Source organism: Sarcophilus harrisii, chromosome 5 (assembly GCF_902635505.1).
Source record: "Sarcophilus harrisii chromosome 5, mSarHar1.11, whole genome shotgun sequence".
NCBI lineage: Eukaryota > Metazoa > Chordata > Mammalia > Dasyuromorphia > Dasyuridae > Sarcophilus > Sarcophilus harrisii.
This window is the reverse complement of record NC_045430.1, coordinates 190,436,008-190,452,199: the sequence shown is the minus strand read 5'-3', so window position 1 is coordinate 190,452,199 and position 16,192 is coordinate 190,436,008. Positions and strand designations below refer to the sequence as shown.

General features: G+C 38.7%; 1 protein-coding gene across 6 annotated transcripts in view; it reads right to left on the bottom strand.

Annotated features, from left to right (window-relative positions):
* AGK (acylglycerol kinase) overlaps positions 1-16,192 on the bottom strand; it is a 91,318-nt gene that overhangs the window by 8,287 nt on the left and 66,839 nt on the right. For all 6 annotated transcript variants that reach the window (XM_012551082.3, XM_031939212.1, XM_031939214.1 and 3 more), the window contains 5 exons: positions 14,348-14,427; positions 7,554-7,611; positions 5,697-5,844; positions 5,056-5,153; positions 2,849-2,919 (listed from right to left, as the gene is read on the bottom strand). In XM_012551082.3, the coding sequence (XP_012406536.1) occupies positions 2,849-2,919; positions 5,056-5,153; positions 5,697-5,844; positions 7,554-7,611; positions 14,348-14,427 (455 nt within the window). The remainder of the gene's footprint in view (positions 1-2,848; positions 2,920-5,055; positions 5,154-5,696; positions 5,845-7,553; positions 7,612-14,347; positions 14,428-16,192) is intronic.

The window sequence follows — 16,192 nt, the reverse complement described above, 5'->3', positions numbered from 1 at the left end:
AAGTTCCACAGCTGTTGCAAAGCGATTGGATTAGATAATTTCTGAGGTATTCTTTCAGCTCTAGAGTATGATTTTATGGCACTAGGGTTAGCATGTAATGCCCTTCACTCTGACACCTGAGATTATGCTCCCCTTTAGGCATTCTTTGGGGTTCAACCCAACTGGCTGCTTGCTATTCCTCAGACAAGAGATTGTAGCTCTCTCTTCATCCTTATGCCACTGGGCAGGCTGTGTTCCATGCCTTTCTCACCCAAATTTTAAAAAAAATTTTCTAGCTTCCTTCCAAAATTCAATGTTTGAGTCTAATACTTCACCCCAAACTAAGTGGTTATTAAATCTACCAAACCCAATGGGTTTTTGACAAAAAGGTTTAGGCATCAAATATCAAATTCCTTAAGGAATGGAGAAAAGATAAGAAATCTAAGTGAATCGATCTAATGTTTATTTCCTAGTCTTCAAGCTATATTACATCTTCAAACATAAAACCACCAGATTTTAAAAAAAAAAAAAAAAAAACTCTTGAAAGCCCAGATCCATTTTATCTTTTCTGCTATCAATTATTCAGATGCAATGGATGCTGTTTCCCTGAGGGAACAAAAGTACATGAAAATGACACAAACAATAACTTTCACCCACCCCAAGTCTCCTCTTCTTTAGGGTCACCCATCTGTAGTTATTGGACTAGACAAAGATATATGCAGTCAGCAGATAAGCCAGGTATTAGATTTATATGAAGTTAGGCTGGAAGCATGGATCTCAGAAGGAAGTGTTTCTGGGAAATCACTAAATGACTTAGTAACTCTTGGGAAGCAAATAGTTTAAAAACCTAAATGGTAATTATGGAGGAGACAGGGACGAGAGGGACAACAGAAAATTAGGAGAAACCAAAGAGGGGACAGAAGCTTGATAAATACTGACAGAAATCTTGGAGGGAAAAAAAAAGAAAGGAAGCATGATTTTAGGGAAAAGAGAAATATTCCCTAGTAGTACAGACATTGTAGAAATGACACAGTTGGAAAATGGGCTCTGGCTTAGAACAACCCTAAAAAGGGTTCAAATCAATGAAAAACACAGAAACCCCAAACTTTATTTCTCTTTTTCAATACTGTTGTTCTAGTCAAGAAAAAAACATCATGTTAACAATTCAATGCCACAAAGATACTAGCTAAGGGTAAATGATCTTTCTTTTAGTCCTTACAAATTAATTTAGAATCAGAATTTTGGAGCTATGAAGAACCTCAGGATCTTCTAGTTTCTCTCCTTCCCCATTATCTAAAAGATGAGGATACGAAAGCCCAGAAAGTTTAAATTATTTTCTCAAGATAGCAGAATAAAGAGAAGTGAGTCTCTCTTGGCTCTGCCTCAAACGATTTCGTGGATTTCAAGAGGGATCATTGCAGCAACAAAGCCTTTCTTTATATGAGAGTGGCTAGAAATAAATGAACTGATTCCACAAGACACACACGCTTTATGATCCCACTAGAAAAAGTGGTCTAAACTCTTCTCATCTAAATAAAACCAGATACACATTCCTCTCTAAAAACAATTTATTCATATATACATATATGTACATATACATGCACATATTTATACATATACTTTAAAAAAAATGCCCTGTCCCTTTCGATGGCTAGAGAGCTAGATTCAAAATCAGGAATTCTTGTGTTCAAGTCTCCCTTCTGACTGACATACTGGCTGTGGGATTGTGGGAAAGTTACTGAGTATTTCAGTGTCTTGAGCAACTCTTAAGACTAGGTCTCAGAAAAGCTGCTGACCTGCACTGTTTTCTCACCTGAGAGTTCCCTTTCCCAATGAACTCACAGGTCTAGTCCTTATTCCTCATCCCTGATCTTGCCTTCATCATTCCAACTGTCCTAATGTAGCTAAAAGGTTCTTTTCTTGGAGGAACCCAGCACTACATATGACTCTTCCTACTCCCTTCAAAAAGTACAACAGAAAAATCCATTATAAGGACCTGAAACTTGACATAAAGGAATCATCAGATCAGGAGGAGAGATTAATCACCAGAGAGATTTCGTCGTTATCTGGCCTCAGTGACAATTTAAGAAAACAAAAGACATTTTCCACACATTTAAACCCTAGATTGTGTTGAGTCTGAAGACTGCACTGAGAGTTGGGACTATCACAGTAACCATGGGGACCCTGCTAGGATAAAGGTGCTTTTGACCTCTTCAGGCAGCAGAGGGAATACTGAACGAAAACTGGCCAAGAGACAGGGAAAGCCTCGGCGGAGGAACATGGTGGCCTCTCTAGCTGTTCTTAAAGACCTGCAGGGCTATGCAGCAGAGGCCTGGGGAAAGGTTGGTGATCCAAGGTCTGGCGGGGAGGGCGGGGGGGGTTTCCTTGGGCACAAGCCTGTTCTGACGCTCAGCAACTAGTGTCTTGCCCCTCTCCCCCTGTCCAAGCTCCCTTTATCGGTTTGATAGCATCTCTCCTAATGGAAGCCTCAGGAAGGGGCTAGAGGCAGGGACTTGCCTCACTTTTGGTTTTGTAGCCACCTAAGACAATCCCTGGTACACAGCAGATATTTATCAAGTGGTTGATAGCTGGTTAATTAAAATTCTGGGGAAGGAAAGAGTCTTTCACTTTCCTTGTGAGTTAAAAAAAAAAATGAAGCTGGTAAGAAGTATATATGATCTCCTCAAGGTGGATCTGAGCATGAAAGTCCAATCTGACAAGCTAAACTAAAATCCAAGCAGAAGAATAAAAACCCCATTAGATTCTTTCTTTTAACTCTCAGATAGTCCACTGGTGAATTTGGAGAACAAAGGGTCAAAAATCTCACTTTTATCATTCTCCAAACCAGCCTCTTTTCTTCTGTACTTACCCTATTGTGATAAAGTCACTTTTACTGACAGTATCTGGTTCAATGCAAATGTTCATGAAATCTTCTGTGCCCTGAGAAAGAGAATTCAGAAAACTCTTATTAGTGTTTATATAACATTGCAGCTAATAGGATTTAGCCTGGCTGTTATCCTTGGATTGTTCATAGTTCCATTCAATTCAATAAGGCTTTAGTAGTAAATGTTGAATGTGAGGAAAACATGATGCTAGAGAGCAAGGAAGATAAGTTTACACAGGGCAGTCCCTGTCTCCTTGGAACTTTTTCCTTTAGCCATCTGGATGAGACAGCCAGACAGAGATGGGGGTGGGGGTGGGGACAGACAGAAAGATAGAGGGGGGGGGCAAACAGAGACAAAGTGGGGGGAAAGGAAGAGAGGGGTAAGAGGAAGGGGGGGGGGAGAGGTGGAGAGATTGGATAGATCTCAAGATCTCCAGGTTTAAAGACCAGCTTACAATACTGCCCTTTTATTGCTCAACTTCTATAAATTCTACTTCTCTGATGCAAAAATATCTAATCTCGAGTTCATCTAACCTATAAAACATGATGTATTCCTACATAATCAGACTCCTACTCTTGATTCTTCTGGACCAGCCTTACTTACTTTGGTCAGCCTGATTATAAGGGGCTAACTAGGGCTCTAATCGGAAATGGTAGGTCTTCTCCCCCCCTCCCCCGAGGCAATTGGGATCAAGTGTCCAGAGTCACACAACTAGGAAGTGTTAAGTATCTGAGACCAGATTTGAACTTAGGTCCTCCTGACTTCAGGACTGGTGCTCTATTCTCTGCACCACCCAGCTGCCCCAAATGGTAGGTCTTAAAGTAGAAATAACTCTGCCTCTACTGACAACTGCCAGGCCAGGAATGACAAAACTAAGGTAGTATTTGGAATCACCAGGGAATTCTCTCCACCCAGCAGCTTTGAAACTATGTCACTATACATCCGGTTTAAGAAGATAACTATTACCAATAGTAATTTATAAACCTTCCAAAATGCCAACAGGGACAAATGCAGAACTCAGATATCATCCCCTGCCTGAGAGACTAAGGGAATGGTGACAAAGAGAACTAAGAAAATATTTAAAACTTTAGCTGCACTGATTTTTTTTTTTTTTTTAAATCTTTGTGATTAATAAATTTTTCTTAGATGAATGGCCATTACTTCTGCATCTTTGGGGTTCTTTTTCTTCTTTCTCTGCCTGATTTTAACTTGAGATTCAAATTACAATTAAAATTCAAGTTATTCCAAATAAATACTGTCTAGATCTATAATGACACCTCACCTTCTTTATAGATTACAAACAGCAAATAGGTAAAAATAAAGTCAACAGAGTGGATGGAGACGTACTGGTTAAAAAAGGAAAACAGCCTCTAAATGGTTATGTGGCACATCTTGGTAGAAAGGAAAATTTTCCACTTTCTTCCACTTTTGTAACACTGGTAACCTTTTTGTGACTACACTGGTTTTTTTCATGTGGGTCTTCTATGATTTTTAATATTACTCATCATGTCAAATGACAGGATATTTTTCTATTAGTTCACCAATGTAAAAAAAAAAAAAAGGCACTTTAACAATCATTATGGAAACTCTAAATCAGTGATTTTAAAGAATGTAACCTAGGTTTTGGTGCTGGGTCAAAATGCAAATCACATAAAATTGTGTCTTAAAATTTATAATGACAAGAGTGAATCAATGGGGCTGGTAATCTACAGGGCCTTGTGCCCTGTCAAAGTGGCCTTGAGGGCAGACAAGCTGAAGACTGCTCTAAGCCAATACATGCAGGGCCAGAATTCTTTACTAGAGCCTAAGAAACTTTAAAACAAACATCCTCCCCAATGACATGAGTGTGGTAGGAAGAAATATGAACTGGAAATCAGATGATCTGAATCCTAGTTAGAGGTTCCAGAAAAAACCTTTCATCATCGGGCCTCACCTTTGTTACCTAGAAAGTGAAAAAGGTTAAACTCCATGTTCCATGATTCTATGATTCCCTGTGTCACTTGTCTCATCCCACAGTGGTATGTCATCGCTCCCTTCAGACCTCTCCCCCGATTCCATTCTGACCCTTCCATCTCTCTCCTTTCACTGTTTACATTGTACAAAGTGAAACAATCAGTTGTAGAAAGACCAAGTGACCTATGATGTCTCACTTAAGGACACAAAATACTGATTTCCAACATGACCCTCTTACCTGCAGGTCAGGCTGACTATTCCGTGTTGTGATGGATAATTCAAGGGTAGACAGCTGCACTTCTTTCCAGACCTCTGGCTTTGCCTTCTGGGAGACGGCTGTGAGGATCCATTAGGCAAAGGTCAATTATTTCCATTAGTGTTCCACTACTACCAATGCAAAATAAATGACTGGAGCCATCAGTTGCTCAGCTCCACTTCATTCTGCCTGCTCAGGCTGTCTGCTGTATCTACTGCACACCTCACTTAGACACAGAGGAGAGGGCGAGTCGGAGGCACTGAGGGGGATCCATGCAGGAGACATCCAAGAGCAGCAGCCAAAGGAAAGGGGGAAGGGGAGGTAGCATTCTTGGCCACAGACTCAAAACAACAGCCACCTATGGGATTAGCATGCTACCATTTAATGAATACTGCCTTGCTAACTGGAAGTAGGGGATGAACCAAATGACCTTTGAAGGTCCTTCCTAATTGGAATAAGGTCTCTATACTTACCTTTGGGAGAGGCCTATTGCACTCTGTTTACATCCCCTATACCCATATTGTGCCTGGTATATAATAAATGCTAAATGATGAATTGGAGCTGTTTGAGGCCAGTTTTAAACAGAGAAAGGGTATCCCCATCCTCTAAACAACCTCCCTTACCTTCCTGAGAACGTGTCCAATATGATGCGAGCCTTCGGAATATCCTCCGGTATAAAGCGGGCCTGGGAGGTTTCTCCTCGGGTTCACTGGGGGGCCTCTCGGTGGGCCCCACATATGAGATGGAGGCCTGATGTATCTGAGGCCACTCCTAGATTAAGATGAAGATTTGAAACATGTTAGTAATGCAGCTCCTGGAGAGGTTGGTCAGTGAACCAGGACTTGTATATCCATGTACTGGAGAGGCAATAGCCTCCTTTTTTCCCTGTATGACTCTGCAAGTAATTTGAGGACCGAATCCTAGAGATGATTCCTCATCACAAAGAGATTGAAGGAATCCTCTTTTCAGACCAACAACTTGGTGCATGACAGTCGTTCCTTTTGAGTCAGGAAAAAGACAAAGCTAATAGTACCGAGTGTGTGGAGTGACTTGTTCCATAAAAAATTACAGATACACATGATAATACAAACAAAATTTGTTTTGATTGAGTTATATCAAGGATTACTTAACTGAAAGACAAAGATACTATTTTCTGCTTCCAAATATATAATTAGGTCACCTCTGGATTCATTTGTCTCTCACAAGTTAGCTCTTCCTCCCCCTTGAACTCTGAGCTCAGCAGTGCCAAGTTATGTGTTTATATGTGTGTGTGTGTGTGTGTGTGTGTGTGTGTATGTACGTATATGCAGCCTGTAAATGGGCATGTGATAAAATGCTCTAATAGAAAAAAGAGATCCTAAAAGAGTTATCTTTGTTCAAGATGGGAGGATGTCCCAGGCAAGGATGTCTACTGTTCCAGTCTCAGGTTTAGGAACCAGACCTGTGATTTCAGTGCTAGAGAGTAACGGAGCTTCCTGAGGAGGGTGCTTCTTTCACCAATGCAAGTAGGCACCTTCTCCACAACTGATGAATTCAAGCTAGTTGCTTGAGTATTAGGAGAAAGTGACTTACTGCCACCAGAATCTCATATTCCACATTTCCCTTTGTGGCCTTAAATCCTGAAACTTTCTTTCCTTTCTTTATATAAATAGCTTCTTAGCCATACTTTTTCTATATAGTGTAATTTCTTCTTTTTTGTGTCATGGACCTTTCGTTGAAATTTGTAGATCCTTTTCCAGAGTGTTTTTAAATACATAAATAAAATATATAGGATCAAAAAAAAAAAAAACCCTAATTATATTGAAATATAGTTTCATTGATATGAAATATATCAAAATGCATATTTTTTAAAAGGTTCACAGATCCCAGGTTAAAAAGCCACTAATATAAAGCCTTTTATGACTAGCTCTTATTTCTACCGATATTTACACTCTAAAAATCCAGTTAGTTATCTTGACTTTCCTTTTACATATCAACCTACCAAACGCACTTATCCTTTTGCTCACACATAATGTTAATAATATATGTCTATTCCAACTTGAGATCTGTTCACAATATACAGAGATACACATCTAAACACAAACAAGCCTGTCTAGGCATATATACCCACAGACAGATTCACACATATATAATACACCACAAATTTTTCCAGATACACAGATATCTACACAGAGATAAGACAGCATGCTTATAGTTTATTCAATTGTAGGGAATAAATGAATAGGTTAAGTGATATTAGAAGGGTAGATGAGGGCAGGAGTGAAAATGGGTAGGTATGAAAGAAGGCAACTTATCAGCCAAAAGACTATTAAGGTGGACATATTGAATGTATTTTCTGTTGTAGAGATGTATTTATGCAGTTCTTCTTCCCATTCACTCCCATTTCCTTTTTCTACTACAAACAAAATGAAAAATGTAAACAATATATAAAATGCAATGTTCTTCTAATTGTAATTTTCCACGTTTTATGTTTTACTTACCTTAAGAGTACTAAAAAAGTGAGCGGCTTTGGTTTTTAATGGTCCAAGATACCAGTACCTGAAAAGGTTTTAGATGAAATTCTGATTAGACAATATGATGAGCAATATTTCCAAAAGTCCTATCTGCACCATCCACAACATAAATGTAATAAATATTTGTACCCTCAAGTACATATCTAGACCTGACTCAGAAATATGAATCTGTGTCAGTATAAAAAAAAATTTCTTTTACTGGCATGAGTCAAGAACAGATATTTCTATATAATAAGAGGTCAATCCAGGAGGGAAATTCCTTGTGGAAGAATGATGAGAAGACAAGGGCAAGAATGAGATAAAATAAAAAAGTTTGGATAGATTGTGAACTGAACCACTAGAACTCTGAGAAGAAAGAAGTGCTATCCGCTGAACTATGATGGAGAAGGCAGTAATATCTTCGTATGATGTAATGGGCTGAAGTTTGAGTTAATGCACTGAGGTCTCAAGTACATGAGGCTAAATAGTAATTGGGCTATACTCTATTAATATACATGATTGGAGAAAGAATGGCCCCGCCCACTCTCTGTGCAAGTCCTGATGTGTTGTAGAGGAAATGATGATTTTGGTGGGTGGAGGCAGCTGTGACTTGCTACTATGCAGTTCTCTATCAGATTAGGGAACACTTCTGTTCCCTTGCTTCTTTCCATGGCACAATCAGGGCACTTCAGGCAGTGGCTAGTCCCATTTAAGATGTTAAACTGGACATCAAGCAGCATGCTAAAGCACCAGGCAGCTGTCACTAGACAGAAGATGGCTGCATTCCCAGCCAAGTCTGGAGGACATTTCTATCAGTGCTGAGCGGTCTGCACTCCCATTAGTGATTAATGCATTTTGGCACCTGCACGATCTCAGATATTTCTCAAAAAGCCTCCAGAATGGGATAAACTGAGTGAAGACTTCTCATGGCAATGTGGCCTCGAACCATGTCCTAATTGTGACTTGAGTCTTTGCAAGAGTTAATTTTGTTTGATTATCTAAGATGAACATTTCCCCCTCAGTTTCCCGCCTTCCCCCAACTCCCACCTCTTAAATTAGCATTTAAGTACTTCTTTTAAAAGTGATGATGGCTGTGGGAATTCAGGTAACAATTCTTTCATTCAAGAATATCTGCTAGTATAGCAGTTCACTAGGAAAATTTAAATTAAGAGCTTGTTATTTACTAGTATGGTTTTGTTTGTGGGATAGATTTCCTCATTCATAATACAAGCCTGGACTCTCCCAGACAATGGGAGAAAAGGGTGTGTGTGGGGGGGAGAGGAAGGCTTCTGAATTTAGGGTTTATTTAATCTTGTGTTTTGCAGTTTGTGCTTTGTACTCTCTACTAGCCTTGTCTGTTGGGAGTTGGCCTTTCTCAAGAGAGCATAATAAAACTTTTTTTTCTTTTTATCTTGAGATTTTAATTTGGATAAGGATCACTGTCACACAGAGTTTGGGGGGCTCATTCTGGGATATTTCCTGTTCGTGAGGGGTCTCTCCTATACTGAATCCTTGGGCAGCTGCTCTCTGGATAGTTCTCCAATGATCCTTAGACTTGGCTCAAGAATTCCTGCTCCAATCAGGTAAATTCCCAGAGAGACACTCAGAGAAAGCAAAAATGGAAGGGGGCTAGCAAAGATAAGCCAGCTGAGAAAAGTTTGAAACCAGTCAGGTAAGCGCACAACCCAGGTAGGGAAAGAAACTGGTGAGGGAAGGATAGATTTTAAGAGTGAACAAGATGAGGTGAGATCTCTCAAGACAGTTGTGAAAATCGAGTAAGGCTTCATCTACTTCAGAGTTGGAGTAGGCCTGAAGGTCTTTGAGCATTAACTCAAGGGCACACCTAAGCCCCCTTCCTGCTATCCTACCATGACATCATTTTCTCCCTTCTTCGATCAAATATGGGCAACTATGTATTTATTGGCCAAGTTCAATCTCTTGGATAGTTCCCTCGTTTAGAATGTAAGATCCTCAGCCAATGACGATGATGGTCAGTGGTGGGAGGGGTATTTGTGTTAGGGATGATTTAAAGTGTAAAACCTGTCCCAAAAGGTGCTCCTTTTGGTTTCTTGCTCCATGGGAGGGATGCCTGCTTCTTGCAAGAACTTATAATAAACTTTTGTTTTGTTCCTAGACATCTCTCCAGTTTTTTATTAAATGGTGACCCCTCATCATTCCTGAGTCACACAAAGTGGTTCAAGTCCATAAGAGTGATGGGGGGGGGGGGGGGGGGTGAAACCATGTTCCCTTTAATCTGTAAAATTATCACTCTGAAATTGTGTCCCCTTTTTGATCTATAAAAGAAGGGAGATTCCTGGTTTCCCAGGCTCCGTAGTCTGAGAGAGAGGTGTTTCTCAGGCTGGGCCTTTTTTACTTTTTCTTGCCTCCCCCAACCCTCTTTCCCCTTTTTGAACTTATGTACTCCACTTGTATCATGATGCTTACCCTCTTTAGAATCCTTCCTTCCCCCCCTTTGAATCTTTTCCCCTTCCTTCCCTTATAACTCTTTTTCTTTTCCATTTTCCTCTCCCCCTTTTTTAATGAGGCAAGAGAGAATTTTCTCTAAAACAAATGTCAATTATTTTTTCTTTGAGCCAACTCTGATGAGAGTAAGATTCACACAATGTTCCTTCCCCTCTCTAAATTCCCTCAGATATGATAAGTTTCCTTTGCCTCTTCGTGGGATGTGGTTTCCCTTTTTTTTATCCCTCCTTCAGGCTGGGCCTTTTTTTTTAAAGCAAATCACTCCTCCAGTAATTTCATTCAATTGGGAGATCTTGGTCTGATCAGCTCAAACTGCCCCCAATCCCCTGGCAAGATCTGCTCATAAAATGTGTTTCTGCTCACTCATTCTTTGCAGAATGTCCAAAGTAGGATGCTTTGCCTCTTGGCATAGCTGCCAGGACTCCTGTCCACTGTGAAGGCATTCTCTTCTCAGTGCCAGCTTCCATTTCCCTAATAGGACTTTGCCACTAGGAAGTCCTAGCAAAGCTGATATTTCGTTTCATTCAACAATAAACTTCCATTTTTGCCACTTAAAATTTTGGGTTCATGAATTCTGTCACAAAGGACCTGCACCTCTGATCAAAAGGGGATTCTCCTACCACAACTCTCTGCCACTAAAACCTCATCAAGAGGACTTTCCCTTTGCCAAGAATTAGTGAGCCACCTGGGTGTCTTGGATTGTGAGAATTTAAGGCTCCCATTTCCCTTTGAACAGTTTAATCCCTAAGAGTTCTCTCATTTTCCTTTGGTAAGATTGAGTGAGTTCTCAATAAAGAGACTAAGATACTATGAACCTTGGGGAAGGAACAATCTAGTTGACTCTAAAAAACTATCTAAGTGTCCTGGGAAGATGGCCTTTTAGGAAGAACTGGGATGAAGCACCAAGATGTATAAGGATTAAATACTGTTTTTTAGTTTGGGCAAGTGTCTCAGTAGCTCAGAGGAACTGTCCATTCTCCAAAGGCTGGGTGTAAATTCAAAGGAGTCTGTCACGTGTATATGTAAATTGAATTTTGTTATGGAACAATTCACTGCACACACTTAGGACTATTGTCTTCTTGGGTCATGCTTTTTTTTTTGTCTCAAAAGGAAAGACTGTTATGCACCAAGTTGTTGGTTTGAAGAAAAGATTCCTTCAATCTCTTTGTGATGAGGAATCAACTCTAGGATTCAGTCTTCGAATTAGAAGGTGGTGATGTAATATAGCTTCTAGGGGAGACAGCAATGATTTTGAAGTCCCCTAATTTTAGGGGGAGTGGGCTTCTGTTCTAACAGTAAGTCAGTAATCCTAAATCTTTTGGCTTTGGAGTCTGCCTCAGGGACTTCCCACATTCCCAATCTAAGAACAACAATCTGATTCTGAATAGACCATTCCTCAATTCACTGCTGAATGTAAATAGCTTCTGGCCTTAGGATAGTCCTTCAGACCAAACTCCTGAGATAAAAGCAATAATCTGTTGGTCAGTGAGAACCAAATTTCTGAGACAACCATCTCTCCGTCTCTCCCTCTCTCCCTCTCTCTCCCTCCCCCCTCCCCCCCCTCCCTCTCTCTCTCTCTCTCTCTCTCTCTCTCTCTCTCTCTCTCTCTCTCTCTCTCCACTCCGCTAAATTCTCTTGAAATTTAGTCCTCTTGTAATTCACCAGGAAATGGGTTCAAGCCTGTAAATTCTTTTGAGACGCATCTCAATATAGGCCTATGACCTCAAACTTTGGGGTTGCCTTCCCAATCTCAACAGGGGAGAACTTAGCAATACCAGATCTCAAGCTATATTATTAAGATATAATCATCAAGAGATTTAGTCTTCGTTAAAAAAAACAAAAGCCGACCACTGAAAGAGATCAGATTGTCAACATCTGGAAGCAATCAAATATAGTAGGAGAGTGTTTGATAAAGCCAGAAACATTAACTACTACAGTGAGAACTCTATATATAAACAAAAATTACTGGGGGGGAAAGGGGGGGGAAGAGGGAGAGGTAAAAAGAAAGCTGCAGAAGAAATAAGTCTAAATTTGGAATTCTAATCCTGGGATTTGTGAATTTGTTTTAAAAATGTATTTGGTACTTATGTTTCAACATAATTCATTTCATTTTTATTCTTATGTATTTTATTTTATGCATTTCAAAAACATTATTCTGAGAAGGGGTTCAGAGGCTGATAAACTGATTGCCAAAAAAGTCTGTGACACACACAAGAATACTCACTTTAGACAACTATGTTAAGCTACAATACATTGACAAATGGATAAATTAAAAATTAGATGACAAAAGGAGATGTTTTACAACTATGAGTAGAGGAGGGAGAAAATTCTTAACAAAATAAGAAAGAGAGATGATCAGAAAAGAACATGTAATTACAAAGATAAACAGAAGCAAAGTGAGTTGGTAATAATATATAAAGAGGAAAAACAGGAAGATGTTTACATTTTATTCAATGAAATTATACTGTAAATAGAAAGCTCAGGATTAAAAGACCATTTAAAAAAAAATTTGGCTATGTCACTACTGTCAATGTTATTGTATCATAAGAAATGACAAAAGGAATGGCTGAAAAATATCTGGGAAAATGAGTATGAACTTATGCCCATGAAAGTCAGCAGACCAAGACAATTCATACAGTAACAACAAATATGAAAGAGTTATGATAACTCTGGTAATTGTAATCACCCGATACTGGAAGACTTATGATGAAGTATAAACCCATACCTCCTGAAAATGGGAAGATTTATTCTGGGTTTAGGGGGGAGGGGGAGAGAGAGAGAGAGAGAGAGAGAGAGAGAGAGAGAGAGAGAGAGAGAGAGAGAGTGTGTGTATCTTAGCATGCACAAATATGTATATTTGCATTCAATGTTATATGGATAATGTTTTTTTCTTTCTCTCTCTCTCTTTTTTTTTTTTTTTTAAGAGAGAGATTGGTGGGTAGGAAGAGAGGAGAGGAGAGCTAAAGATATTTTTTTTAAAAAAGGAAAGAATTACCAAAATTTTTTTTAAAAAAATACATTAAAAAACAAATTTTCTAAGGAAATACAGACTATTTTGGAAATGATTTTGAATTATCATAAACTTAAACAGCAAGCTATATGTGATGATTCTTAGTTTCAGATATAACCCTCTTTTTTCTGTTCTGCTTTATTAAGGTAAATATTCCTTTTTTGAATTCATTTTAAATGAAGAATAAAAAAATACAATCTTCAGCAGATCCCTATTGCAGATAGAATAAAATTCATATTTGTGTACCTGGTTTTAAGACCCTTGATATTTTGGCATGCATCTTCATTTTCCCACATTATCTCATATTATCCCTATGACTAATTCAACAAAATCAGAATACTCTTTTTCCTGAAAACACTCTCCCACTTTCATGTCTTTCCTAATGTTCTCTTAGGCTTGGAATTTTTGTTTCTTGAAAAACATTCATTCAAAGCCCAGTTCAAACACTTTTTCCATGAAGACTTTCCTGATTATCTGATCCCTAACGCCACCGTCTGGTAGGACCTCTTATACCACTCTGTTTTGCACTTTCATTCAATATTGTGTAATTCTTTTTGTTTGAGTTCTATCTCCCCTACTACACAATAAGCAGTATGAGGGTTGGCCACATCTTAGCTATGTTTTTATCTCCTCCAGAATTGAGCACAAAGCAGATACTTAAGTAAATGTTTATTGACTCACTGCAATAGTTCATAGAACCTGATGATAGATCTCCAGAAATGAATTCATTTTCCTTGAGAGATCAGCAATACTCCCAGTTTATTTTTATGATATGCTATTATATGACCAAACAATTTCCTCTTTCCTTATCCTTCAGGTGGGGATCCTTTGCTTTCTCAATGCAATAAAAGGAGTACTCCTTTTGAAGAAGTCCTCCCACACTGATGGGTGACTTATGAAGCGCTTCCCTTGTGCCAGCCAGGCCATAAAAACATGATCATGGTCCCTCATTTAGATACTCTCATCCTCAGAAAACTTGTATTTAAACAATGAATCTATTGCCTTCCTCAAACACTATCAACCCAGTGTAAAACTCTCCTAATCCTCTTTGCATTAAGAATGGCCAGCCTCCACAAAAATAACCTCTTCCCCATAATTAAAAAAAAACCCAACAACTGAGAAATCTGCCAAACAACATGAAAAAAAGTCATGAAATGAAGTATTATATCTCTAAAACCCTAAATGAATAGAATATTTTTTAAAAACTATAATCATATCAATGAAAATCCCAACAAGAAGTATATAAGGGGATAAAAATTCCATATTTGTAAAAATAATATGACATTACTTGCTAACTTTGACTCCTGCATCTCTGAAGGATCCCCATCGAAGGCCAGATAATGCAAACACAGGCTGTTCCTTTTCTCCCTGGAAGTTAAGTAAAAACAGAAGGTTAATGATTCCACCAAATGCAATTTTACAAACATAATTTAAAACTTTTTAACAGTATTTTTTGAGTTATAAATAGTGTCCCTCCCTCTAGCCCTTCACTGCCCATTAAGAAGGAAATATGATACCCATTATACATGTGAAGACATATAAAATATATTTTCTTATTAGTCACAATAAAATTTTTCTACATGCTTATAAGTACATAGTATTCTTGATTCTTTTTAACCATAACAAAGATAAAAATTCTTTAAAAATTGTAATCAAACTAGATTGCTGCTCTGCATATCCCTTGAAACAGCTGCTCAGTTATACTTTGAAAAAAGGGCCAATCTTTGACCACTGGAACCCAGGCATCACGTTTCTTCCTTTGGACAATTAAGCAAAAATGGTTTGAATACAACTTAGGAGTTGAGTTTATCATAGTTTCTTTTCCCTTGTCTGAGACAAAGTTGATTGGAGGCTGCCATCTTCATCAGTCCAGGAATTTAATAGGACCAGAACAATGGCGCAACAGAGTATCTCAGGAAGTCCCATTCCAATTATTGTTGGTGGTACACTTGTGGTTTACTATATTTCCAAATTCTTAGAATATCTTTTTGGGGAGAGGGTATCCATAATTCCTGATAGATTTTGATCTGAAAAGGGTTTTTGTCCTTTCTATGTTATATGATGTACACCTCTAATCAAGTGTGAAGATCAAGAAAGGTAATAGTTAATTGTATGAAGGATGGCTAGCTCAGAATGCTATAGACAGAAGGAGGATGAGCTCTTTTTCTTTGACTAAAGGCTTAATTTGCTGTTTCCTCATGATGGGAAAATAGATGGCTCTGAGTTCTTGAAGGTATGATGGTGAAGCTTAAGTTATAGCAGTGCTTGCTTACCCCAAGTTGGAATTTGGATTTGGGGATGGTCTGTGTGTCTACTCTCTGAGAACTCAACTAGCTAATTCTTGAAAAGCATATCACCAAAAGACTGATGACCCGGTGATGAGTTTTTTTGGCCAAAGCAATTTTGAACCACATCAATGGAAGAGATGTCAGCTGTGAATGATGAAACAAATGTGAGAAGTAGAAGGTGGGATTTTTACTAGAACCTGAAAGAACCTAGAAAAGCCAGAAGGTAAAGCTGAAAAGAATTCCAGATATGAGGGATAACCAGTGAAAATGCCTGGGCATGGAATACAGAGTGTCCTGTGAAATCAGTAACACTGGATCAAAGAAAGAATACATGATAGGGAACACAAGCAAAGACTCTCGAAAGATAGAAAGGGGTCAGGTTATAAACACTTTGCAAATCCAACAGGAGCTTATGTTTTTGGTCCTGGAGGTGGGATGGAGGTGGGAGTTCATAGTCAGAGCTGTCCTTCAAAAAATAGCTTTGGTAGCTAAATGGCAGAAGATGGACTTGATGGGGGAGAGACAAGAAAGAAAAACCAAAAGGCTACTGCAACAGTCCAGAAAATTAGGTGTTAAATACTGTGAAGGGAGTAGTGACAGGACTTGGTATCAGAATGTACTTATAGGAAATATAAAAATCAAATACTGAAGAAACTGATGAAAATCTAAGTTCTCAAAGAGCTACTGCTAAAATTGAGTAAATGGACACATACACTATAGTATTAGCTATATAGTTAGGGATAGTATTTGAAAACACTTTTCCCCCAAGATTCAGATCCTTAAGGGTTAAGGTACCTAAGGTACATTAATTACTTATTCATCAGTAATTCTAAAGAAAAAAGGCT